At 40.6% G+C, this 27,734-nt stretch overlaps 2 protein-coding genes across 6 annotated transcripts; one reads left to right on the top strand and one right to left on the bottom strand.

The window, feature by feature from the left end:
• Positions 1 to 75: 75 nt before the first annotated feature.
• On the top strand, positions 76 to 9,987 carry zfyve9b (zinc finger, FYVE domain containing 9b). Of its 2 annotated transcripts, XM_008407040.2 has the most exons (16): positions 78 to 240; positions 2,083 to 2,861; positions 2,961 to 3,060; positions 3,140 to 3,342; positions 4,088 to 4,199; positions 4,747 to 4,869; positions 4,998 to 5,153; positions 5,260 to 5,484; positions 5,571 to 5,653; positions 5,790 to 5,894; positions 5,980 to 6,130; positions 6,489 to 6,569; positions 6,821 to 6,983; positions 7,159 to 7,264; positions 7,347 to 7,526; positions 9,202 to 9,987. In XM_008407040.2, the coding sequence occupies exons 1-16, from the start codon at positions 177 to 179 to the stop codon at positions 9,361 to 9,363; spliced, it is 2,793 nt and encodes a 930-aa protein (XP_008405262.1). In that variant the 5' UTR covers positions 78 to 176; the 3' UTR covers positions 9,364 to 9,987. The 2 variants fall into 2 exon arrangements, with proteins under 2 accessions (XP_008405264.1, XP_008405262.1); XM_008407042.2 differs by lacking the exons at positions 7,347 to 7,526; positions 9,202 to 9,987 and having other exon boundaries at positions 76 to 240; positions 6,838 to 6,983; positions 7,159 to 7,234.
• Positions 9,988 to 11,445: 1,458 nt separating this feature from the next.
• Positions 11,446 to 27,311, bottom strand: elovl1b (ELOVL fatty acid elongase 1b). Of its 4 annotated transcripts, none has more exons than XM_008407036.2 (9): positions 16,628 to 16,792; positions 16,362 to 16,457; positions 13,743 to 13,845; positions 13,471 to 13,661; positions 13,262 to 13,342; positions 13,099 to 13,155; positions 12,891 to 12,996; positions 12,462 to 12,598; positions 11,446 to 12,325 (listed from the first exon to the last, which is right to left on the bottom strand). In XM_008407036.2, the coding sequence occupies exons 1-9, from the start codon at positions 16,736 to 16,738 to the stop codon at positions 11,984 to 11,986; spliced, it is 1,224 nt and encodes a 407-aa protein (XP_008405258.1). In that variant the 5' UTR covers positions 16,739 to 16,792; the 3' UTR covers positions 11,446 to 11,983. The 4 variants fall into 4 exon arrangements, with proteins under 4 accessions (XP_008405258.1, XP_008405260.1, XP_008405259.1 ...); XM_008407038.2 differs by lacking the exon at positions 16,628 to 16,792 and adding an exon at positions 15,075 to 15,176; XM_008407037.1 differs by lacking the exons at positions 16,362 to 16,457; positions 16,628 to 16,792 and adding an exon at positions 27,183 to 27,311.
• Positions 27,312 to 27,734: the final 423 nt, after the last annotated feature.

A 27,734-nucleotide genomic window follows, 5' to 3' on the forward strand; every position in this document is an offset into this window, starting at 1 on the left:
CTCTTGGATTTCTTCAAAGAGCTGCAGAGAGACACCCGGGAGGGGGGAGAGATCTCCATGAGAGAGGGGAGGTGTGGGGGGGGGGCGCTACAAGACAGGGGGGAGGAATCATCTCATTCTCTGCTCTTGGGCAAGCCACGGCTGCTTTCCCTGCACTTCAGATGTAACGGGATAAGATGCTGAAGTTCTTCTCTCCCCGGGATGACGAGAATGAAAGCCTTCTAGGAGAAGTAACGGAGGGTAAGGGGCTGCGTGCATGTACGCTTACATTTAAGCAGGCTGATCCAGTTTCTATGATGCCGCGTTGCAGGAGGATGATGATTTAAAAAAAAAAAACCGCTGACACAGCATTGGCCGAGCTCCTTGACCGCATCATTTCAAACATGCGTGTTTGTGTCCGCACACATGACCCGTCCGGCTGGATGTGATGTAACCAAGAGGATGTCGCATTGCCGGCCGGGTGGCCGGGGCTCGATTACCGCGTGGCAGGATGAAGGCTCTTTTGCACGTGTGTGCCGAATGCGTCACTGTCCCGATAAAGAGCGCGCGACGCGAGGAGCGGGATGCTGCGGCCGCTTTCGTCTTTTTACACGGATGCCTCTCTGTCCGCAGCAGGAGCGACACCACCCGGCCCGTTTCTTTCATTAAAGCTGCAATGCAGTTTGAACTGCAGGATTAGTCATTTAATTAGGTGGACGAGCTCCAACATCAAACAGAAATCAATTTGCAAGTGTGTCGCCAAACATTTTGTTAATCCTATGGGTTGACTAGAGCTGCAGTCTGCTTGACTTCCTCTCATGCGTCAATATTTGCGGTTCAACGAGCCATTATGAGATCTAATCAGTGATTGGCTGCGGCTGCAGGTTACAAAATTAATGAATCAAGGTAGAGAGAAGGAGGAGCTTGTATCTCTGGTTTGCATATACAGTTAAAACCAGATATTTACATGCGTTGCATGAAAGGACAATCTTTTTTTCCCTCTATTTTTATTTTTACTTCAACGTCAGCCTTCAAACATTTGGGAGAGCCTAGATAATGATGAAGATGTCATGACTTTGGTAGGTTGAGTTAAGTAGAAGCAAGTATTTTTTTTTCCAAACACTATAGCTTACTTGCATGACACAGTGGGAAAACCAAAAGAAATCAGACAAGATATCAAGAAGAGATTTGTGACTCCACAAGTCACAATTCCAGATAGAGTTTCCAGATGCCTAAAGGTTCACTGCTTCGTTCATTTGTTCAAACAATTATGTGGAAATGGCTATCGTGCCGTTTTGGAACGGCAAACATTTTGTATCTCAGAGCTAGATGGTTTTTTTTAAATACAAAAATGTGTGCGTTCTAACCTCACCAAAAGAAAAGCAAGTGATGAAGATGTTGGCTGAATCAAGTAAGAGAAACGAGACTTGCTCCGGCATGAAATGCTACCTGGAGGAGACGAGACCTTTAGACCAAAATCAACATTTAAAATCCAGGTTTATTTTGTAAATGTGTCAAGGAACAAAGAAACTAACTTTGAGTTATGCATAAAAACTCGCAAGCCTGAAAAAATTGAGCCAACAGTGAAGCACTAGGATACCGGTATCATGTTTAAGTATTTTGCTCAGATAACATAAGGAAAAAATATCTGAAAAGATTAAAGTAACATCGCAAAATATCAGCTTCTTGTAACCCTATAGATTGAAGACCAAGTTGAACTTCACTTTGAGAACATTACTATGCTGCTTCTTGTTTTTCCTGAATTTCAGCATGTCCCTTGAACCTACGTGACAAGAATCAGCTTTATTGGTGGAGATCGCTCCACGATATTCAAATTTTCATTTAGAAAAAATAAAAATGTTTTCTGCAACAATTTTCTCCAATAAACTTCACAATATTTCACTACATTTTGTTGATCTATCAATCATAGTCCAAAGATAATACATAATAATATATAATTATATATAATATATAAAATATATAATATAATAATAATACATAATAAAAGTTGGTGTTACAATGTGGAAAAAAAACGTGAAAAGGTTCAAAGAGTATGCACAGTCAGAGACAAAGACATGTCTGTCCCCACTTTTGTCTGAACAGATGAAGGAGACAACCCATCTCTTCAGGACTCCAAGCAGCAGTGGATGAACAGACCCTGCCTACTGGTCCTCAAAGATGGTGAAATGACCAAGCCTGGACTGAGCTCCAGTCAACTCCGACCACTTTCTCCCTCCAAATCCTCCTCGGACGCGACAGTCAGAAGGCAATGTGGGCAAAAACCCCTGGAGCGTCCAACCAAAGCAGCGTCACAGTCCCAGCTGGAGGAAGGCAGCTGCACCGTGACCACCATCTCCACATGGGGCGACGACGACCCTTCCAGCACCCTGGTTTTGAGCCCCGCCGAGGCCGCCTGGCCGGAAGAGGAGGATCAGGTGGAAGACGTTCAGTCTCAAGTTCTCCCGTCCAAAGAGGAGTCTGTGATTGAGGAGAAGGAAAGGGAAGAAAGCGGGTTGGAGCAGGCAGAGCATTTTTCCAGCTTAGATGAAGCTGCAGCATCTTCCGCTTCTTCGCACGAGAATCCGTGCACTAGGACTCGGGAGTTCAGGAAGGTCAAATCTAAAGGAGGAGCCGAGACGAGCGGAGGCAAGACCCAGGGAGCCGGAGAGGACGAAGCAAAGGGGAAGAATGCTGATCCTCCGACGGATCCTGATAATGACTCCCAGATGAGCCCGTCTGGAGTTCTGCCTGAGGATCAGGGTGACGTCCTGGGGGAGGTGGCGCCGGTGTGGGTTCCTGATGCTGAAGCTCAGGTCTGCATGAAGTGTGGGACAAAGTTTACATTTACCAAGAGGAGGCACCACTGCCGTGCCTGTGGCAAGGTGAGGGCAGTTTGATTTACTCAAAACTTGAACATCTCCTATGTGATAACAAAGTGTGAAGTGAAACACAGTGTGAAACGAACGTGTGCATGTTGGCAGGTGTTTTGCGCGCTCTGCTCCAATCTGAAATTTAGACTAACACATCTGGATGGCAAGGAAGGGAGGGTTTGCGTATCCTGCCATTCAGAACTCGTCAAGAGTAAGTAAAATGCTACTGTAGGTGTTTACTACGTGTATTTAAAAAAAAAATGGAAATGCACTGCCAATTTCTTCTTCAGGGACTCCTCCGAGAGGGAAAAGGAGGGTGTGGTTTGCAGATGAAATCCTCACTGGTCAGCAGTCTGAGTCTGCTCCAGCCACACCAGTGAGAGGACTCACCTTCTCACCCCTGATGAGGCGGGAGTTGGGCGAGCCTGCTAGAAGTCCTGCTGGTTCACCGCAGATCAGGAGAACCTTAAAACCACACAGGACAACAATTAATGTAGGTTTAAAAGATGAAAAATATACCCAGATACACACAGGTCTAAAAAGAACCTAATGTTGCGAACACAAACGTCAGCTTATTTCACTGGGATTTGATGTCGTACACCGACTTAAATGAGTATATAGTTGTGAAATGATTTTACTTTTTAAGATCTTCCTCCCACCTGAGCTGTGGATCTCTGCAACTCCTCCACAGCTAGCAATGGCCTATTTGCTTCTTTCTTGATTAATGCCAGGCTCCTCATTTTGTTGAATAGTTTGCTGTGTAAAATGCTGAAATCATAATAGTTTATTTTGATAACCTTTCTCTAAACTTCTCAACAGTTTTATCTCAACTAGTGTGACTTTAGGCTTCATATTCAATAATATTCTCCAACAGAATAGCTATATTTTTACTGACACTAAATCAGACAACTTTATTTTCTTATTTAGCTGCGTATTTTATTTAGGGCTATCAAAGTAAAGGGCTCAGAACAAACACATATGATATTTTATATTTTCCATTATGAAAAAATAAATAAATAAAAGCATTCTCCATTATCCTTCTTCACAAATAGACACTACTTGTGATCTGTAACACAAAAAAAGAAAAACATAAGTTTATTGTTATACAATTAGAAAATCTGACAAAGCTGATTTTGCATGACGAAAAGCTTTGCCGTTCCTACCTCTAGTTTTTTTTTTGTTTTTTTTACGGTGTAAATGCTTCATAAATTGCTTATCTTTTTTAATGTGACTTTTAGGAGGCATGTGGTCCTCATGGCTGGGGCCCCACAGCCTTAGTGAGCAGCTCCGCCAACCTCATCCCCTTAGACGGCCTCCCGCCCATCCTCACCTCTACTGGAGTCAAAGGAGGTGAAGTTTCAGCAGCTCTTTTTTTCTTCTGCCTCTGGTTCTTTTATTGCTGCGCCCTGCAGTGAGAGCAAACAGAGGAAATAAAATACGAGCCCTATGCAAAGCAGGGAGAACAGCACCAGGTGAAAATGTGGAGCTCAATGTTCAGCTGTATGTCTGTCTTGCTAACAAAGGGAAGATTAAAAAAGTAATGACAGAAAAAGTAGAAAAGTTAAGTCAGCAGCTGCAGAACGTCGTGAAACTTTTAAGCGGATCTGACAGGACGTGCTTGTAATTTAATTTTCAAATTACCTTCTGCTGGCGTCAGTCTGTCATACTAACAAATACTTTGGGTGGCGGGGGCATTTTATCCATCTGCCCCGTTAGGTGTGCATTAACCCCTTTCCATCTATTTTTTTTTTGTTAAGAAATTTTATTACATCATCATTCTTCAAAAGTGTGGCCTGAACTGATCAGGGGAATAAAATAAATCAGGAAGAATTTTGGATTATTAGTTTGCAGGGGATGAGATTACAGTCATGTGACTTTTTTTTCCCCCCTCACTCAGATTACACCGTGGAGGAGAAGCCCTCCGAGATGCTACTCATTCAGGAGCTGGAAAGCGGCCGGCCGAAGCCACTGGTGTTTGTCCTCAATGCAAACCTACTTGCTATGGTCAAACTTGTCAACTGTATGTATTTGATTTCCTTTTTCTTTCTCCATTTTGGACCCCCCTTCCCCAATAAAATGTAATTTGCATAGATGAATCTGCCTTAGAAGCTATAATCCTAAAACTCAACGATGTTAAATGTGTGTTAGATGTCAACAGGAAGTGCTGGTGTGTGACGACGAAGGGGATGCATGCTGTGGGCCAGGTGGAGGTGGTAGTGCTCCTTCAGTGTCTGCCTGAGGAGAAAAGTTTCCCCAAAGATATTTTCAGTCACTTCCTCCAACTTTACAGGGACACCGTGACTGGTAGGACGATTAGACCAGTCATTCTGAATAGCGAACATGGCTTTCGCCTCGAGGTATATGCCTTGTCACAATGACTCGGCTGACCTGCAGTTCTTCGTTTCTGTAGGGAAGGTTGTAAGGCACCTGTCGCTCTTCCTGTTTGGCAGCCGATTCCTAGGCAGCGAGGATCATGCAGGCTTCATGTACGTTTGCTCCACCCTTCAGTCGCTTCAAGGTCTACCTCTGCCCAATCAGCCCTACCTCTTCGGCCTGCTGGTCCACAGAGCAGAGGTGCCGTGGGCTAAAGCCTTTCCCCTGCGCCTCATGCTGAGACTGGGGGCAGAGTATAGATGTGAGCAATGCCACTCTGTGACATCATCCAGCTGTAACGTGTCAAGTTTCCTCCTGAGTCGTTCACGTTTATTTCTGTTTGTCCAGTTTATCCCTGTCCTCTGTACAGCGTGCGGTTCAGGAAGCCCCTCTTTGGGGAAATAGGTCACACCATAATGAGACTGTTAGTCGTGAGTATAGCATGTTGCAATGACTTTCACTTCTTTCAACACCGGATTTACCAGCATCAGGGGGAAGTTTGCTGTCCTAACTTCTGCCAAACTTCCCATCACAGACACAGACCTCTTTATGTTTCCTGTTTTTCAGGACTTTAGGAATTACCGCTACAGCCTACCATTAGTACCGGGGCTCACTGTGGATCTAGAGGCTCAGAAGACTCTCATAAACATACCGACTACCGGGTATAATGAGGTATAAAGACCGAGCCTCAAAAGGAAATGCATACATATCTGCATCTTGATTGTTATTGTGGGCTTTTTCTGTTCCCTTTTCTCAGTTAATGAAGGCCATAAACAAGTCCAATGAACATGTGCTGGCAATAGGGGCATCCTTCAATGAGACAGCAGATTCCCACCTCATCTGTGTGCAAACTGACGACGGCCAGTACCAAACCCAAGCTATCAGCATCCACAACCAGCCTCGCAAAGGTAACAGATCATTGAGAAACCAAAGTAACATTATCAAGACAGTATGAACACTGTTTTTACCCTAAATGTCTAACCCAATCGATGAGGTATAACTGCTATGGGAATTATTAAGTGTTGTTGAAATCGGACCAGAATGATTATTCTCTTTTTTTATCGTTGCAGCACTAAAATTATACACTCTGTAACATTAGTTCTTTTTTGATTACATTCACATACAGAAACTTAAAGTCAGTATTTTACTTTTAAAGAAATGTGGCTGCAGTTTCAGATCCGTAACACCAGAGGGCGCAAAATGTTTGATTGTAGCATGACTTAAACTTTTGCTCTTTTCTTTGTTTCTGTCTTTTTCTCTTTCTAGTTACTGGATCGTGCTTTTTTATATTCAGCAGCGCCTTGAAAGCCTTGGCGGGTTGCCTGGCCAAGTCCAGCATCGTGGAGGGTACGATACCTAGTGATATAAGAAGGGGAAGCACAAAACATTTGACCTGCTCTCAGGACATTTCTAATCCAACACTTTACCTCTAAACTAGGGTTATTCAGAATACGACGCTCTTTGTGTGTGTGTTTGTGTGTGGACAACTTAACAGGCTATCAGGAGTGTGTCGCTGCCTGTTGATGCATGTGTGGCTGTGTGTCCCCACTTGTGTCTGTTTGTGTGTTTTTCTTGTATTGCTGTCCCCTTCTCCTTAGATGGGCTTATGGTGCAGGTCACCGTGGAGACCATGGTGGAGATCCGCCGGTCGCTCCGGGAGATGAAAGACTACACCGTCACATGCGGGCGGCTCGACCAACCAGAGAGCCGGGAGCTTGTTTGTTTACAGTGGGTGGAGGAGAAGTGCACTGTGAATAGGGGGTTGGTGCTTTTCACCTGTTTGAAGCTGAGCTCAGTCCTACAGAACAATACAAGTCAAAATAGAGTCAAAAAACTAATTAAGATGTTTCATTACTTGCATCAACAGTCCAGGTCTTCAATGTCCAGATAAATAGCTCCTATATGTTCTGGCTTAAGAAATCGTTTTGCTCTGCAGGGTCATAAGCCCCATCGATGGAAAATCCATGGAGTCCATCAGCAGTACAAAGATGTTCCAAAAGTCAGAACACAAAGAAAACGGGAAGATCATCCGCTGGACAGAAGTACACATTAAAACACAACATGTGCATGTTGTATCTGAATCACAAAGTCTCTTTTGCATGTATAAAACCCTCTGCTGTCCAGGTGTTCTTCCTGGTGAGAGGACACAATCCCAAGAGAGGAGTGACTGACTCCGCCGAACAGAGCCGACTCACGGAGCGCATTGCCCGGGCATTTTGCCTGGCCCTGTGTCCACACCTGAAGCTGCTGAAGGAGGACGGCATGGCTAAACTGGGGCTGCGGGTCACTTTTGACTCTCACGAGGTCAGAAACTAATGAGTGTGGCACCTTTGGAAAATGCCTCCGATGTTGTTGCCTACTGTTAACCTTAGAAGATTTTTATGTTCTGACATCTGCTTTTCTGTTAAGATCTGTAGCTTAATACAGATGTGGACAAGCATGCTGGCACACCTGGTGAAGAGTTCAAAAAAACCCTCAAGTAAATTTCGTTGCAGTGACATAACCTCAATTAAAAATAATAATAAAAAAACTAACAATTTTTAATTTCCAAACCAGTTTTAGTGAAGAATCACTCACAAAGAAATGTTTGTCAGGAAAAATTCCAAATTGCTGTTGGTGTCCCTGCTGCCATTAAATAGTAATATTAAACATAATCTTCAGTAATGCTTCACAACCAGTCCTCTTTTCTATAATGCCAGAATCCTGTCTTATGCTCTTGTATTTTGCTAACCCCACAGGTTTTCTCTAGGATTGACAGCTGGTGTTTGAAATATCCATAAATGAGTTGTGATTCACTGATTAATCAAATCTGTGTTGATCTGGCTGTAGATGAATATCATGTTGAATGTTTTTTATTTAACACATTGTATTTCAGAGAACTTGTATTTCAGAGACTTTATGAGAACTTGCGCTCTCATAAAGTCTTCCTGGTATTTTTAAAAGAAACATGCCGACAGCATTACATAACAGCAGGTTTCAAATGAATTAGGAAGGCGGCCATGAAGACATCAACTTGTCAGCATAATTTCTTGTAAATGATAGAGTGGCTTCCTGTTTAACCCTTGTGCGTGAGAGGACTGAGGCAAATGTAGAGGACTATGGCAAATGATACAAGTTTGTGGGGTCAGTTATTTCTACATACAAAGGTTACGGGCATTATTTCAAACCCTTGAATATCTCTGCTTCTGGCACTTTTGAATGAACGCATAGATAAGTTTAAAATCTCACAGTCTTATGGTTTCTTCGACACACATTTTCAATAATAGCGTGTGCCAATAATGTAATCACTAAGGCATGTCGCATTTTACACACGGAATATTAAAAGTTGTTGAGTCTGTATTTTTACGCCTTACTCTTTGAGTCTTCAACTTGCATACAATTTTCTTTTCTTTTCTTCCTGCGAGAATTTATGATTTTTCACTGTGCAGCCAGAAGAAACACACGTGCAGGGCTCATTTACATCTACTGCCGTATTTAAAAGGAGGCGTGTCAAGGGAGGAGTCTGCTAACCCCACATGTGCTCTAAGTAGCAAATATGAGCTTTCGCCTCATGTTTACGTTTTTTGGCATATAGATGGCCTAAAATGATCATGGTGACCAAGATGTAACTTTATAATATATATATTTGTGCCACATTTTCTCTATCCTGCTCACTCTATGAGATGGTTAGATAAATATAGATCTTCTACCAGTTAGGAGCCCAGCAGCTAAAAGCAATGTTGACCCTCTTTATTGCACCACATTTACGGAAGCAAGAAGTAATGGATTAATAATTAAAAGTTTCTACTAACTTTGATCATTTTAGATCAATATAAATGTACACAAATGTTTCAGTTACATTTATTTTCACCCTGGGTAGAGTTGAAGGGAAGAAAGCACGCAACCTTTCACTCACATATTGCTAATCGCCAGGTTTCTTGCACAATCTCCTTTGTGTGACTGCACTAAAATTAATCAGCAGCTTGTTTTGTAATTCCAGGTGGGATTTGTGGCTGGGAGCAATGGGCAGCCTCTCCCAGCTCAGTACCTCAATGCCCTGGATAGCGTGTTGATCCCAGTCATCCACAGCAGGGGCCACAAGAGAGGCGAACAGCCTTTAGTGATGGAGCTCATCTTTTACATCCTGGAGGACATCACCTAAAGCACGCCTGCGCTCCTAATGATTCATCTTCTAACTCAGACCACAGCTCCATCTTGCTCTCCATCATGAACATTGATTTCCACCAAAAGACCCAACCTGGATCACATCCAGAGCCAGCAGCCGTTTCAGCTATTTATCACAAGAGTGAAGTGGTCTGATTCTTAGCTTCATCTAGCTCCACCTGCTTACAAAAAAACCCCTGCATGATGGACCATTGGAACAAAGTGCAACTGCTGCACTGTAGTTGGACCTCATTTGCTTATGATTTTGACCTTCTGTCTATGCTAGGCCTTCTTATGGAGAAGACCTTCAAAGTGGGAGCTGAATTTAACCCCCATGACCTTAAAATAATGACTGTAAGAAATTTCATGTAGAAGATATGTAGCAATTTTACACACACTGAATGAATGCTTAAAGAATGTTTTCTTACTGCTTGGGTTTTAATGAACTATTCCCAAAGAGTAACGTCTGCTTGAAATTAAACCTGGAACGTTGACTGTTTGCAACTCCTCTTACATTTTGGCCAACTCTCTAACTTTATACAAGAAAGTGAATTTCAGATGGAAATGTTCTTATTCTTTGATAACCTAAAGTTATGTATACATTAAAAAAAAACTAAAGTTAGTGTTTTTGAACATGTTATGTGAAATGTAAGCATTTGCCTTTTGAAAAGCTAAGAAAGGTATTTCCAGATTGAAGAGTTTAATAGTTCAGATTTTCAGAGGTGAAGGCTTGAAAGGCATTTCTAAAAAGATACAAAAAATAACTTTCAGAAACCTTTGAAAAAGTGGAGGATTTGTCAGACAGAAGTCTGCAGATTTTAGTTTTATTTGATGTCAGCAATGTAAAGCTGCCTCAAAATGTTTGACACAAAGCTGTATTAGCAAATGTTAACCATCAACTTTCACAAGAGAAAGTTGGACAGGTGAGTTTCTCTCACCTGACCAGCTGGCAGCTTCTAAAATCAGCCAATCCTGATTTTACATCAGATCTTGAAAAGCACAGAAAAGTACTAAAGCGTACACCTGGGAGGGAGACTTTGGAAAGAAGTACCCAGGAATGGTCATGGTCTTTTTCATGCACCACCCTTTTTACACTTGGAAGAGTATGATGGCCTTAGAAAAATGTTTGAATGTGATTGTTTATTGTGCAAACTCTAAAAATAGATTTTCTTTTTACAACATAAGCATTACACATAGAGGCATACACTTCCACACAAATGTGCATTCTTTAGTGCCATTCCACACATGACAGCTCGTCAAAAGCTCCAGATGCTTACTTCACTCCTGGCAGACTTGGAATCTGCAAATGAGTTTCTCCCGATTAGGTGGATTAACACAGCCACCAACTATGACCGTAGCACCAGTTTATTTTTATACCTCCATAGAAACACGATGCAGTTCAAAGTGTTGGTCGGGACTCGAGCAGAGACGCAATGTGAATGAAAAGCAGCTGTGCGTTTCCGGGCACCGATAAAAATCTCTGTGGTCTTTTAAATGGGATTCATGAAGATGGAGCTAAAACGACCGTTTAATATTTACCAAGCTTGCAAGCAAAATGACTAATGACCAAATTCACCGTCCTATAATGTGAAGAACTCCATTTCAAGATCTTAAAAGTTTGTTTCTAGAATAAGAGCTCATCACTAAACTTGTTTATGCCAAAATATTACAAAAGGGTAAACATGAAGACGTGCAAGGCTTGGTTCAGATTGGCAAATGAATCATGACGAGTGTTCAACCTCCAGAACCTTCACATCTTAATGTTTAATTTATTTGGCTGATTATTGTTAAATAATACCATCATGTTGTTTTTTTAGACTGGATTTAGCAATATGTAGATTATCCAAATACAAATCCATGAATGACCCTGCAGCAACTAATGCATGGTTGAGTGTGGCAGAAGTATGTCCAGTGTGCAGCATGCCGTCTCTTATGCCATGAATGGAGAAGGAAGGTGGGGGCATAATGGGTCACTTGTTTACCTCCTACTTAATCCACATACTTGAGATTGTTGGGACACGTGGCATTTGCAAACTGCAAATAGTTTCTTCATTGTTGCAATGAACAAAATACCAACATGTTAAAGATCATTTAGGACTGAATTTATTGGCAATTAAATTTTAAATACACATGGTAACAAAATTTAGAAAGCACACCAATATAATTAGTTTTTTTCCTCTTTCTGTAAAACTATTTACAAACTGCTGTGTTTTTTTTTTCAAGTTTAATAGAAACTGTACAGTCTTCTGTCCACAGAGGGGGGGGGGGGAGAGGTCATAGGTCAGCACATGGGCTAAAAATTCACCAGTGTGACACTGAACTGTGAAGTTGCTTTCAACATCAGTGAAGACATAACATTCAAAACATCTTCTCTTCATACATCATGTTCCAATAGATGGTTCCACAATGCAACAAAAACCCAACAAAACCAACTAACCAGGTGTGGAACCCCGACTGTGGAAGTCATTGACCACATTGATCGCCCATGTTTTACACAAGAAACTTAGAAAAAAAAAAAAAAAAAAAAACTGTAAAACAGTCAAATTATTCTTTGGAATCCATAGTAATTTTAACAAGCTGACTAGGTCATTCTTCCTGGGTACTTCTTTCCAAAGTCTCTAAGCTTTCTTCATCTTGCCGTTGTGGGTGTGGCCGTTCTCATAGTGAGTGGAGCCATTGGTAGCTGCGTGGTGGATGCAATTACTGCTGCCGTTCTCATACAATTTGCCGTTTTCGTGGACTTTTCCGTTCTCTTGGTGTTTGCCGTTCTTCTGCTCCTTGATGTCCTGTTTGGGCAGCCGCTTACCCTTCACGTAGGCCTGGATCCAGAAGTTGGAGAAGAGGATGAAGAAGAAGGTGCCGTACATCCAGACGAGGTGAATGATGGTGGGGAACTGGTAGTCACAGCTGTCCATGAAGTAATACTGAGTGGCGTGGAGGGAGACCAGGACAAACTGGGTCTGTTGAAGGGGGGAAAAAAAAAAAAAAAAAAGATTAAACCAACTATAAAACACAAAAATGTCTCTTTAAGTTGCAATCTCTAAAGGAACTCCAGTAGGAAATAAAACTGTTGAACTGAATGCAGGGTTTCCTTACCAGCTGAATGGCAGTCATGTATTTCTTCCACCACAAAAACTTCTGGAAGCGCGGTCCAGCAGCAGAAAGGCCATAATAGAAATACATGATGACATGGACAGAAGAATTCACCATGGCATGGAAAGATCCCATTCCACCTTAAGAGAAAACACACATCATTAGACTAATCTAATCTAAAATAACAATCCTCCTAATCAACACAGACTCCATCCCAATCATTCTCTCAGAGCTGTTGCAGCGACAAAGAAGCTGATGCTACTAAAACAGACAAGTCGAGGTTTTTTGATAAGCTTTGTACAAGGCCAAGCTAATCGTTCTGGTCTGTTTGCAACACCCTGGCATGCAGGGTGAAAAAACTCAACTGTACCCAACCTGGGTGGCCTCTGTCTCTTTATGCATTATTTTCATATTAGCTTGAAATGTACTCACCAGGAGCAAAGTTGACTCCCCACCACCAGGTCCACGGCATGAAGGAGTGATGAAAGATGTGCAGGAACGTAATCTGGCCGTGTTTTTTTCTCAACACAAAGAAGATCTAAAAAAAAAAAAAAAAAGATCAACATGAATTATTTACCATCAAACTATTAAGCTGATTAATGCATAAATAAAATAAGGCGTAGAGAAGAATAAGACTTACTGTGTCCATCAGCTCAATTATCTTTGAAAACCAGAAGAGCCATGCAACACTGACCATCTAGAGAAAAGAAAAGTCACCTTAACAGCAGGTCTATTTTTATAAAATTCAAATCAAAGCGATCAACGCCCCTCCAAGCGGTAGTTGTTGAGCTTGGTGAACTTACTCTTAGAGCTTGAGGACCATTTGAGGTATCAATTGCATCACATCTCCAAGTATATGTTGTAGCCCAACCAGACATCAGAAACTGTAAAAAAAATAAAATGCATAGTTGAAGCAATGTTAAACCAAAGGAACATGCACACAAAATGCATCGGCAGTGAACAACAATTGCACTGATGAGTCGAAATTTTGGAGCAAGTCTAAGATTCCTACCTCATACACAATGTAAACTGATAGAGCCACCAGCAAGAAATTGTAGACTATCATGGCCTCCTTCAGCTGGAAGGGTTTCCGGTTGGCCATAATGCGAGGTCCCACATACATTATGAAAAACAGGTAGACCAATAGTACTGCTGTCATGGGAACAGGACTCCCCATCAATGGGTAGTCCTTTATCCGTGGATCTAGAACGAAAGGCAACATTTTCAGGAAACGAGTAACGGAAAAAACAAATCGTTTCTGTACTTTAAGGGTAAGCTGCCTACCCATTCCTGCCAAGAGGTAATTGTAGATATCCAAGGCATGAGAGCCCAACTCCTGAAGTTGCTGAAGCATATTTGCTGTTGTGAATTGTTGAGACCAAGTCAGCTGTGAGGAAAATGAAGACAACATCTCATTGTTAGCCTTGTGTACGAAAAGCCAAACGCAGCACAAATGCCTCTGGAAAGGTTTTTACAATCGAGACATTTTAACTTGTTTGCCCAAAGTTTATTCTTCCAATCCCATCTCCTGAATAATTTTTATACAAGAAAAAAATATTTTCTATCCATCTGGGTGTTTTCTTTGTCCTGGACTGAAACTACTCGTCAGATATGGTCTGATATGAGAGAGGCGGAGCCGCGACCCACAGCCTACAGTGAACCGATTGTTCAGGAGTCAAGCCCAAAGGTTCAAAGACGATATCCAGACTGCTTTCTTCAAATAAATTCCACTGGGACAGAAAAAAAGCAAGTTATGCAACCCTTTGGTCAAAGAGTTCACCGAACTCTAAGCTCAACCTTGAATGCAATAGCAACTTCTTTAATAAGACCCACTTCTTGACAAAGCAAACAACAAATAATATAATAAAAAAATATTGTCCAGGAGTGATGCTTTGGGCTTCAAGCTTAGGTATTTTATTTCTATAAAGGCTTAATAACTCAAGTGCAAGCTGAAAAGCAATGTAGCAAAGTAGAAGATTTCTAGGGTGCGGCTTGCCCCCGAGAGAGCCATTGTTTGAAGTACAATCTACAATGCTCTGAGTTTTCACTGCCCACAGTCCTCCTTAAGCAAATATCATTAAAGGCTAATAATTTCACTCTCTGGAATGAAGGTCAGAGCTGACATACCACAGCACCTGCAAGGAGGGAGGATAAGGGCTGGGGGAAAAAAAAAAAAAAAGCTTGGGAGGAAAATGCAACGCTGTGTGTTTCTTAGAATTGATCCTTGGAAATTCGCTAATAGTTTACAATTCCTATGAAAAAGTTATACAAACACCAGTCAGTTTTTTTTTAATCAAATAAACATTTACTCTGAAAGCAATAAAAAAAAAAAACGAAACTGGGGAGATTGCATATTTCTCATTCCCTTTGTAGCTTGTGCAAATTTTTCCATGCGTCTACTACAAGACTTTGCAGCAAGTAAAGTTACTTCATGCCAAGATTTCAGGTGACACTGAGAAGCATACCAGACAAATTTCATGCTGACAGTTTCCTTCCACTGGCCTTTTAAACACAAGAACAAAAATGAACCACTGCCAGTTTGCAGACACAAGCATTATGTGCACGTGCTAGTGTTGCGCAACAGTCCAGAAACATGGCATTTCAGATAGCTCTTACATAAAAAGCTGGGGTAGTTTTTGATTTGTTGTTGAGATATTTGATGAGGCATCACACAGTTTGGCAAAAGTATCATGTCTGATGTCCTGAGTGTGTCTTGTTCTGGGAAAGAAAATGCTTTACAGTTAAATCAGAAACTGGTCAGATTATTTTACTCCGTCTTAGCCACCGCTAAGCCAAAGTAACTACAGGACCAATCGTGAATGGGGTTCAGGATAGTTTTAAACCCAAAGATGCAGCCAATGGTGTTACTGCCAAGTAAGAATGAATTGTTCACTGGCAAATCTCAACATTTGTAAAAGTCGTGTCAGGCCATTTTAGTTAAATAAATGGTAGTGTAGCAAAATTTGATAGAATTTGAAGTGAACTTTTCATTACATTGTTAAAAAGTTTCTTGTTTTAGGAGGAAATAGGAAAACTGTAACTTTTCATGGTCAAATGCAAATACTGACCATGAAAAGTAATCATAACAGACAACAAGATAATCTTGTAATCTTATGAACCAGTAGCAGAAAAAGATAGCTTCCCCTTTCTGAGACCCAGATGAAGATAGGAATTCAAGGAAAGAGCCCTTCCTTATTTGCCCAGTGAAACCATAACAACCATTTCACCAGAACCAGCTGCAACTCACCACCTCTTATCTCCACTAATTAAAAGCCTGCACAGAACTTTACGGTTGTGCAGTAAACTAGTCCAGGACTCTGCTTCTAGTGGTGCCGCCATATCAGCTGAGGTTCAGATAACCCAACAGGAGGACAAGGATTTTCTCATGATTGTGGGAAGTTGGGGGGGGGGAGGAAAAGGGTCAGAAAACCGTCCGGTATCCCCATGACACAGTGATACAATACAACTGTGGACATGTGAACACTTAAGCACCTTAGAAAAAAGGCCCTCTCCCCCCCTCTCTCTCGGGAAAAATGAGTTACAGCTGCTACCACCACCGACCCCTAAACTCTAAACTTTCCGACGCCACCACCCATTCATTACGAGGAAAGTTAAACTGCAAACGGTTGGTGTACGACTGTGAAAGAGAGACCAAACGGAAAGGAGGGGTAACTTTTCCCCCTCCGACAGAAAGCCATGTCAATGAATCATGGGGATGGAAAAATGAAGCTCACGAGTTAGAAGTTAATAATGAACAAAGATCAGTAAAGGACAAGGAAGGGAAAAAGCTGTTTGAAAAAAAAGTCAAGAACACATTTTCTTTCATAGACATTAACCCCCAAAACATCTGCAGAACACATTCCCCGAGTTATTGCATCTTCAAATTAAAGTTGCGATACATACCGTCACAAGAACAGACTTGTTTCTCCCCCCTAAATCATCAAAGCAGAAGAGTCTTTCTCCTTTTTCGGTTTGGCAAAACCTCTCAGCTGACTTGAGCTGCAGGTAGAAAGGCAAGCAGGCGGAAAGAAAAAAAAAAAAGAAAGAAAGAAAAAGCAGTAGAGAGGGAAAAGAAAGGCAAGACTGAGAAGGGGCAGGAAAGTGAGAAAGTAATCCGAGAGTGACTGGTACCAGCAGTCTTCCACAAGATCACACCCTCCCTGACTCACATAGTGGATGAATAACCAGCCTTCAGAAGGAAAGGGAGGGAAGGAGGCAGAGTCGGAGGGATAGAGTGAGGGAGTGCGAGCGCCGTGTGTGAGAGTGTCCTGTACGTCCATAAGAGATACAACCGGGGTCAGGCGGCCCCTATTTAAACCCACTTTACTAAACAATTCAAAGTGAAATCCTGACCGCCAGCCATACCTTAACAAGCAGAAGTTCAGTCCCCTTTGAACCGCTCTCCCGGTCACACCCTGTTGTCCCTGAAGCACACAACTCTGGAGTTGCCAGGCAAGTTTACCCCCTCCTTTCTCCCCTCCCTCCTCCGGGTGGGACGATTATATTATTCACATGGAGCAGGCAAGAAATCAGAGGAGACTCTGTTATCGTGAAGGGGGTTATTGTTGCGTCTTTCCTGGCCCTCTACACAGCCAACACCCATGAAGCAAAACTAGCCTCAGTTTCTGTCGTCGTGATGAGGGACCATGTCATGACCCAAGTGTCCAAAGTTCAATAGATGGCCCAAAACATCTGCACCACCTTGGCTCTAATGTGAAAGACACTACATTAGTACTATAAGCAAGGGAAGATGAGTATGGACCTGGACTAACGTTTTTCCACTGGTTGCACTGGTGGGCTTCACCCAAACTTTAGACTGCATCACATTTTTAACATCGCAGTTTTACAGCTTGACCTTTCTTTTTAAATCTGTCAAATTAAGGCAATATTGACCTGTAAATAATCTTGTAAACAAAGTCATTTATTTGAAGCAGAATTGGTGAAAAAGTGTTTAACAGCTTCCATGAACTGAATTTTGAACATTTCAATCTCAAGTTAGAAGATGGTTTAAGGGCTAAATATCTGAAGAACATCTCAAACTAAACATTTCATTATGACCAAGCCGTTTTTCGGCTTGGTCATAATGGTGACCAAGCCGAAACTTGGTGAAGGAAAGCGTTTCTTTTGCAGGACTATATCATCATCTCAGCCACTACTGATTTTCTATGTATCAAATGCACTATTGACATAATCCTGCCAAGGTAGTTCACACAAACTACTAATTTGTCTTCCTTAAGGGGCCTGTTTCTCCTACCTACCTCTTGATCGAATGACTTAAAATCTAGATCTGCCTGTGTGAATAATTTAGGGTGCACGTTTATTCAATCTTTATTTTGCTACATTTTGTATTTAAAATGATTCATTCATGTGGCCTATCAAGCCTTAATCACTAAAAACGTCTGTCAACCATTTCTAAAAAAAAAGGTTTTTCACTTTTTAATGTTTTGTTTCCAGGAGATGGAATGTTTAGTGACTTGAAACAATTATGCTAAAATTAACACCAGTTTACTCGTTGAGAGCGACACATACAGAGTATAAATATTTAGGAATCGAGTTTACAGATTTGGAGGGTTTCCCCCTCAAGTTCCACATCAAAGCACAGATGATCCTTTTTTTGGAAAGCTCTGATGTGAGCTTTTCTGTATTTGCTCGTCACTGCAGCTAGTCAGGTATGCTACTCACTGATTGCAGGATACAGATGTGGAAACGCAAGATGACTAATCAGTCATAATATCCCACCTTTTACTATGTGGATGGTTTAGATCATGATATGGGCCCGATGTCTGTCTGTTGTGAACCTCAGAGACTTTTTTGTTTTATTTTAACCCCATGGTTGCAACAGTACGACCCTGTGATTTTTTTCCCCCAGGTGCAATAATCCCAACCATATTGGTTGCATTCTAGAGCCCTGGGAGGAGAGAAAAGCATTACATATGAACCAGCTGCCGATAAAGCTGAAATTTGCTCAGGGCTGGATGGAAAACATCATGTAGACCAAAATAATTGCAGCAAAGTAGACATGACTCATAAGATAATACTTAAAATTCTTCTGCAGGACTTGCATAAGAATGTTTTGCTTTCTGAAAGTGAACCACTAAGTCAAATGCCAATGTCACACCCAAGCAAGCCATGCAGGAACATCATCAACTAAAACAATTTCGAAATACTTTGGGATCACATTCATTTTAAAACAATAGTGTGGCATGTGCAAAAACAAAACAAAAAATAATAATAAGCTATTGATCATGTTTATGTTTTTAATGACTTGTAGTTTAGATTGGCAAAGGCTAAAATTGTATTCTTTAGAAGTAAAACTAAAATCCCCCAAGAGAGAGAACTGTAAATCAATTTGATTTTAGTTTAGAAAGGACAGTATGATTTTGCAGTTCTCACCAATCAGGGTAGTACTTTAAGTTGTCCAGTGGGTTTCAACTGTAGTTTTCCCCCAACTGGAACTGATCTTGGATAAGAAGGAAAAAAGGATGGATTGTGCAGCATCTGAAATGACACGGGCACCTACTAACCCACGCTAATTAAGACACGACAGAATCAAAAACCACAGGTTTAAATTGACCAAACTATGCCCAGTTTTCACCTACAACTGGTAGGCAGAAACGCAAAAAGCTGAACTAGACATTAAGGGTCAGAGGAGGGAGCTCTGCCGTTTGATAGCATTCCCTGAGCAGAGTCATTACGCTCTCAGATTGAAAGGAGTCTTAAGATGGTAGTGAAGTGGTAAGCATGCCCTCACCCCTTCTTCTGAGAAGTGTTTCAGGGAGATTGCATCTTGTGGTTGCCTTGGAAATACTTCAAGGCCCCATTTCCCAGACAAGTTAGAGCCGTTGCCCCTGCAGCCTGGTCTTATAAATAGAAGGCTGACAGTACGTAAAGGTCAATTTCTTTTTATTAAAAATAATAAAAAGACAGACCAAGTGATTTCCCCCTACTAGTACAGTGTAGTTCATCCTAAATCTAGACCAATTTAGAGGATTAAGTGAATATATTATAAAAGATCCCTTCTCTTTGATGTTCGAAATGACCCTAAATTTGACAAAGCACTTCAGTAAACTTTGAGTTGGCCAACAACCTCCCAAACAGGGATTGTGGGATCATTAGGCGTTACCGTTGTCTGCAATAACTCTTGCCAACACCCACTTTTCACATAAAAGCTTAATTTGACTCAGTACTGCCAGCTCAGGCTTATCAGCTTTAAAACCCCCATTTTGCACTTTAAACTTTTAAACATGCAATGCTTCACAGCGTCATCTGAAATTTGCAGTGCAATGAAGTGCATTTCTGCCAAATGCTGATTACAATCAACCCTGTAAATCACCTCACTGAGATATAGTGATTTACCTTGATAAAACCTCCAAGTCATCCATGTGCCAAGTTTTATCTACTTCAGATCATGGAGGGTGAAGCAGTAATGTCAGAAAAAGCAACGCTACCATGCGATCCAGCACCATTTACCTCATCTCCAAAGACTATATTTTACATAAGACCTAAGCTTTGCAGCACGACTCAGATGTCTGAAAACATCATACACATGAGCGCATCTTGTAAATAGTTAGTGTTTTCCAACCAAGCAAGTTTGACTTGAAGACTTCCACACCACAGCAGGGGGTAGGGGTAGAACCACTCCAGCACACTTTAAACCCTTCCTCCTGAATATCAAAAACATGCCTATGAAAAGCCCATAGTATCAGGTAGGAGCCAACTGAAGTATTTCGCACAAGACGGTCGTCTTGACCTACAAGACGACCACGGCCTCCCATCGAGAGTGCATTAGGATGAGTAAGGGGAAAATAGAAAATGGTTGGAGGGGATTAAGGTAGTTTACACAAGTAGTAAACTCTGATGTTATCGCATTTAAAAGCTATGCTTATCAGCAAAGAGGCCCGCAGCCTGCAAGTATGCGATGGAAAGAGCACAAAAACAAACAGGCAGTCGTAGATTTGAGAATACAGGTGAGATCTCAATAACAGGCCGATCGCTCGGTACTTTCAGACATTCATGATATCATATAAACCAGGCTTAGGAAAGAAATGTGGCAATAACCCACACCTCTGCAGCATGTACTCTATCAGTCAGGTTAATGAAATGGTTATTTTGAATGAATTAGAAAATGCCTTCTTATGGACATTTTTTAGATTAAGAGTAACTTTTTTCAAACAACCTAAAGGCAGGTATTAATTTCCTCTAGCCCACTATTCTGTGTTAAAAGTTTTGTTTTTTACTTATGTGATGTAATGTTCTAATCAAATGCATTTTCATTAGCTCTAGGGAGAAAATCATAACAGACAAAAATGATTTGTGTAATTAATCTAAACACTGTTCTGCTTAACAAACAGATACTGGGGGAAAAATATATTCTGATTTATTAAAATATGACCATTTAATCTGAAAATCAGTTCAAAATAATTGCATATAAAAAGAATAATGAGGCCATGTCACTTTAACTAAACCCTACTTTATAATTATTGTTTTGCATTTCAATTTTCCAGCTGTATTTGAAACTAACCCATTCATAAGAATCTGATATAAACCACTATTTATCAAAAAATAAAGCATACTGGAAATAGTATTTGCCCACGTGTTTAAGGAAATGCAATATTGCATTGTTGAGCAGTTTCATCAATAAGTCAGACACGCGTTGAATAAAGGATCAGTATCGGAGAGTAACTGTTTATTTGCACAGCAGCTTATAAGCAGTCATGTTCTCTCAGTGGCGTTATGTATCAGAATGTGTTGACAGACATAAAGGGTTTCATTCCACTCGTGTTGAAGTCTTGCACATCCCCAACCTGCCAACCAGGTTGGTTTTTCACATTGGTTTGGTCTTTAAACATTATGGTTAGCTATTCGTCACCCATTAAACGCTTTGAGGTTTGGCTTACAAGTGTCTGTGTCTCTCCCTCCTGGTATGTAGTCAGACTGACATGTCATCGTGTTTACTGTAAACTTATTCCCTATGTCTTCCTTTGAAGACTGTTGGGTTTGCATAAACTCGGTCACACATAAGAAACGGGTAAAATTGTCTGTGGAAAGTTACAGAAATCTGAGTCCCTGGTGAGAAAAAGGAAGGAGGGAGGGAGAAAATTAGGTTAATGTCGATCGGTAGGCCTTGTTTGAATACTTTAAGTTTGGGATGATACTTCCCACCCTCCCAACACTTTACACACTCATATTCCAGCACAATGCAGAGACACTGGATGCTAGCATGTCAGTCCCACAACAAGTTTGTCTGCATTCTTCAGCTTGGAGGAGGTGATCTATAGTGACTGTGGTGGGGTCTGCTGATTAAGCTCTTCTATTTCCTTAATGTTTCTTTTTCTGTCAAGTGATGATTTTTGAGAGAGTTATGTTTAACTTTAATCTTGTATGCATGCCTGGAAATAAACATGCGTGAACATAACTGCTTCCGCAAAACACTTTTCTTTCATTATGTTGGACTACATGATACATATTGAAATATACAGGAATTATTAGTGCTAGTTTTATAAACCCTCATTTTTATGTAAAAAAAAAAAAAATATATATATTTGCTGCACTTTGCAAAATGAACCAGCAGCCATTCCTGGCTTCAATGGACACACACACACAAATATATATATATATATATATATATATATAGACGTTAGAGCTGCATCGGTCATTGATCAAAATCATTACTGAAAAAAGTATTGATTTAATGCATCAAGTGTTGGCATATAGTTTTAAAACTCTTGTGTACTGAATAACAAATAAAAGTTAGGAACATACTTAGCTTCAAAACTGATGATAACCTTGTAATTCATTTAGTGGGGTGGAGCTGGTCAGAATCAGCAGCTTGAAGAAATAAGTAATGGAGATCTGATGGGCTTGTTATGGATTCTGTATTTTTCCTCTCTCTTTTATCCTCTTCTATCTGCTTGCATGCACACGCTGCAGCTTACACAACCATGTCGATGTGTGACTGCCGCCAGTCATATGTACACAGACTGAAACTGATTAGACTACCCTTTAAGGAGAGTACAGATTGCAGGAAAGAATAAAAAGCTAAACTCGCACTACAATGTTGCCTCACTTGGTTACAGCTATACGGTGAGCCAAGTGTGGCCCCAGCGCTGGACGGTGAATGTAACTCTGTATCTGTTCCATTTGTATGGCTTGTAACATTTGAGCACTTTTCGGCTTTAATGTCTGTTTTTATATATAACCAAATCTCATTATTTCTCAAGGTAATTTACACTGAGGGGTTCTGATCAGGTCCTGAAACTGGTTAATGAACCTGGGTGGTGCACAGAGACAAAAATGATAGAACTCCAACAGACTTTAAAAGTGATTCAAGAAACATTTGAGCCCCTTGTTTGACCTGTCTAAGTTGTGTGACTTTCTGTTCCAGTCCAGGTAGACATGTAAAGATAGAGGACACCTGGGACACGTTTCAGATCTCATCTTAGTAGTCATCTTTTACTATGGGATTATGTTGATGTTTATTTGCAGAGAAGCAACCAGGTCTGGCTACTAAATGCGTACAGGTTTGCAAAAATACTGATAGTTGTTGTCCTGGTTCTTTTTGATATGTGGAAAATCTGCACAGCCCATCAATAAAAATTTTATTTTATGTGAAGGAAAATCAAAGTTTAGCTCCCAGCTTCATGTTGGGTTGGTGGGTGTGTGGGTGAGATCATGAATGAAATAGTCTGTGGGTAACTTCCCCGTTTAAGAAAATATCCTGCAGAGCTTGCGTAGAATGAGTGTTTTGGTTGCTTTATGTGCTTCATGATGAAAGAGCTGCAGAACAAGTTGGGATCAGATTAAGTCCTACACATAGTGAAACAATTTGTGTCCCCACAGCTCCTAAACGTCAGATTGGAAAACAGAGAAAGGCTTTCTAACAAAATGCATGTTCCTAATAATTTCATCCTGCGAGTATGTTGCCCCACATGATCTACTGGTTTATGTTACTTAATAATGGATGTTCTTTGATTTATTTATTTTTTCTCCTGAAACAGATTTGCATGCTGTCACTTTTTGCATAGTCACCACACTGCATTCTAATGTCACTAAAAATGCTTGGGTTTTTTTTTGCATTGTCTGGAGAAAACCCTTACCTATGAAACTACCTTATTGCTGAAGTTGTTAAAATGCACTGAATAGCTAAACATAGACAACATAGCAAATCACGTGTGACACATGTCTCCAGTCCTGAAGGACCAGTGTCCTGTCAGTTTTAAATGCATCTTTGCTCCAACACAGCTGATTCAAATGGTCCAACTACGTCCTTGCCATGTCAGAGGCCCGCAAATGAACCGTCACCCGTCAGATGTGATGAACCAAAAAAAAAAACCTAAACGTCCAGAGGAATTACTTTGGACACCACTGCTTTCTTCAATAAAGAAATATCCAGAAAAAGACACTCACAATTGTCATACAGAGTTTCCAACGTCATGTTTTTATCATTGGACCTTTGATCTAATTTTTCAAACATGAAAGAGCCAGCTGTTCAAGCAGACGCCTCGATGGAATGTGCACTTTCAGCCCGTTTTAACTTCCTTATGGCTATGTAGAAAGGAAATTTAAATAAGCAGATCATTAAAAAGTCCAAACATCAAACGGCATCCAGTTACACTTCCTTTCTGTACCCAGTAAACCGAGTCATCCTCCTCAGATTTAGTGATCCCAGAGAGGATGAAAAGGACATGCCAAACACCGCTATGGAGACTAAAACATTTGGTTGAACAGCCATAAAAAGGAAAATCCATTGCAGTTTAATACAGAAACTTCTCTGACCCTTTGTCTACTACCCCCTGTTGAAGACAGGCAGTGAGCTCTACCATCTCTGGTAGAGTGTGTTGTGAATCTAAATTGGTCTCATAAAAAGTCATAATGTTCATATTCATGCTGATAAGAAAACTCTCTCAAAGACCAAAAGTGCCATGCTCAGAGAAGAACCCAATCCCACCATTAGCATGCATCAAGCTGAAATGTGTGGAAGCGACAGAGGAACAGTGTAGCCTGAGCGAGTTGTACTGCACTTGGAAACAGTTGAGATGAATGCTTTGATGTGCGTCATAGGCCAGTACAATATGTTGCAAATTCATCATCACCACGCAACAGAGCAAAGAACTACTTCAATTGCAATGAGCATATGTTGAAGAAGTACCATGCTTTCCGGAAGTCTATACTAGTAATATACTTTGTACTTGTTGCTTAATGCAGCACGGAAAAGATTTTACAAGGTAAAGCCTTGGTACAGTGGTTATGAAACTACATGTCATACATGACTCCTGCAAGCACACAGCAGAAAGACATTACCAATGTTTACTTGAATACTGAATTATTTAATCGCAAGTCATATTGTTGTTGTGACATCCTTCCTTAAGCTCATCAATATTACACGATCATTTCCAATGTTTTCCATTGGAAACAATCCAATGTTCCATCTTCTCTCCATCCCAAAAACTGCATGGATGCTAAACATATGCAATCCAAAGGTCGCAGCCTCCAAATGACATTGATTCTGGAATGGAGTCCTTAATTTAATAGTTGCCATTTTATTCATGAAAATTCAGTTATAAACAATATTAAAGTAATACAGTTGTTGATAAAATTGGTAACTCTACCTTTAAAAAAATTGTTGAGTTTTTGCAAGTGATGACCTGCAAATGATTAACACTTAACCATTTAAAGTCTAACGACAGTAACTCTGCAATACCCAAGCTCTCACCTGAAATGTTCACAAAGAAGATTTTATCTTTTGATCGATTAACCCAACAATCTTTAACTGCAGTTTGAGATAAATACTCAACTTCATTGATTTATGCTGGTCTAAAGTAATGAAAATGTAGGAATTTCAAATATTTGCTAGAATTTAAAAAAAAGGAGTCAGATCTCTATAGTCACCACTTTCTAACAAAACTACACTAGGCCACATTAACAAACCAACACTGGGCCTTAAGTAAAGAACTAACATTTACCAAGGGCTGTCATTACAAAGGCACTCATCAGGAGCTAGTTCAAACACTGGACAACACAAAGAAGACAGCTCCGTCAAAGCAGGATCACAAAACGTTAAAGCCATCTTTCTGTGCATCTGTAAACTAAATCACTAAGTGACAACGATCCTCTTAGGGTACTCGTCTGACACAAAAACTCAGAAGTGCACCACCTAACAGAAAAACACCGATCAACTAAGAAAAGCACCTCTTCAAGTTGAAAACCACAAGGAACTGGTGATAATTATTGCTCCGAAGAAAAAGGAAAAAAAAAAAAAAAAGATAAAGCATTTAAAAAGGTCAGCATCTATACACTGTCTCCTGCTCTGCCATCTGCTCTGCTCATATTATTCCAACCCTTCAGGCAGGATGTTGACACTGGAGGCTGATGAAGTGACAAGAAAAAGTGACACGGTGGAGATAATAGTAACAGCACTGGCACTGTGTTTGCATTACCCACAGAGCTTAGATACGGGCTGGTTGACCTTGGGACCATGTTCTCCTTACCACCATTGGTTACAGATTATGTTTGCGTTGTTAACAGTTCATTAGAACCCATAATTTAACTCTGCCAACAATCACACAAAAACAAAAGGGATCGATGATGACCAGCTGGAAGGTAAATAACACGCCTTGTTCCCATTTTATAATTTTTGACCAGTGCACAAAGTATGTTTTGTTCTATATGCAACAGATAAAATTGTAAAATTGAATCTTTTTAACCAACAACATAACGGAACATTACTTGAAGGAACCAATGATGCCTTAAATGATATTGGATCAAAGCACTTTCTGTGACACAGTTGGAGTCACTTGCTTTAAATGTACATTGTCAGTTTGTTTGTGACCATAAGAAAAAGACATCATCATTGTGCTAATCTGTATTCTTAGGCAACTGCTGTTGGTGGTTTCTACAAAATTATGAAATCCAACACCAGTGTCGAAAGTCCACATTATACAGCACCCTAATGGAAACAAAAAAAACTATGTATTCATATGTACGGTTTACTAAAATACACGCATTTGTTGGGGAACTGGGGAAATAAATAAATAAATTGTGCTGATCATGTTTTTTTTTTTTTTCAGTCAAAACTTTTCCACCTTGTTTGGAGTCATGTTTATGAATGAGCAACCATACAAAACTATTTTACTGCCTGGCTTATATGTAGGAGATCAGATAAGAGAAATATCTTTAAAACATCCCTTCATAACGGTGAAGTACCTTCATCACAATCCAAACTGCAGCTTGTTCCTCCTCCTCATCATCATCACCTTCACTTCCAGATCACAGTTATACTTCAAAAACACAGCAGCCACTCCGCACCTGTCAATGGGATCATTGTTCGCCGCACAGCTGCAAACATGACACCATCAACAATAACCTGAACAATTAGCCTGAATAAACAAGCGGATTGAGATGCAAATTTAGAAACGCCGCAAGTTCCCTTCCTGAGCAGGATACACCTCTTGACACCACTCCGGGTGTAACTTTTAACACCGTAACTTCAAACAAACAGAAAGAAATACAACACTATTTTTTTTCCCCCACTAACGGTTTAACTCCTTCCAACATTTTTTAAAGTTTCTGTAAAGCGGTTTTAACACTTGTAGAAAACAGTCGCGTTTTACACACCTCTTCTTTTTTCCCCACCCCACCCTCCCCAAACCAAGCCACTTGAAAGTAACTTCGGGGACAAAAAGTTCAACATTTTTCCCCAATAAACTGTATAAGAAAGCTACTCACTGCTTTTGCCAAAGTAAACCGCCGCCCAGTCTGTTGAAATCTGGCTGATAAATGGAGGAAACGCGTGTCACCGCTAAGTCAGCTCAGCTTCCTCTTCCTCTCAGCTTAAATCTCTGGACCCAACCCTCCGAGGGAGCAGTAAGAAGGTGGAGCCACCCGGTACCCGTGACTCAGTCACTTAATATGGGCGGAATCAAGCCTCAGCGATACACTATCAAATTTCGAAATCAAAATTGATCAGAGAGGGAAGATTGCTTTTTTAATTTTAAATTATATCCTCCAAATACTGATGCAGACACGGGACATCGACTGAAACATTCTTCAGATGCATTTTTGGCAAGTAAAAGCAAAACTACTAATATGGATATATGAATATTTACGTTTAATATGTTTAACTGTCCAATTATGACCGTGTCTGGTTGCCTTTACTGTGTCAGCGAGGATGATTGGCTTTGCAAGTAGGGGTGTAATTTGTTACTGTTTGCTCACAATTAGTAAATAAAGAAGTAAAAGTTGTTCAAATATTTTAAATAGTAGGGTTAAGAATTGTAA

Source organism: Poecilia reticulata, linkage group LG4, assembly GCF_000633615.1.
Source record: "Poecilia reticulata strain Guanapo linkage group LG4, Guppy_female_1.0+MT, whole genome shotgun sequence".
NCBI classification, from domain to species: domain Eukaryota; kingdom Metazoa; phylum Chordata; class Actinopteri; order Cyprinodontiformes; family Poeciliidae; genus Poecilia; species Poecilia reticulata.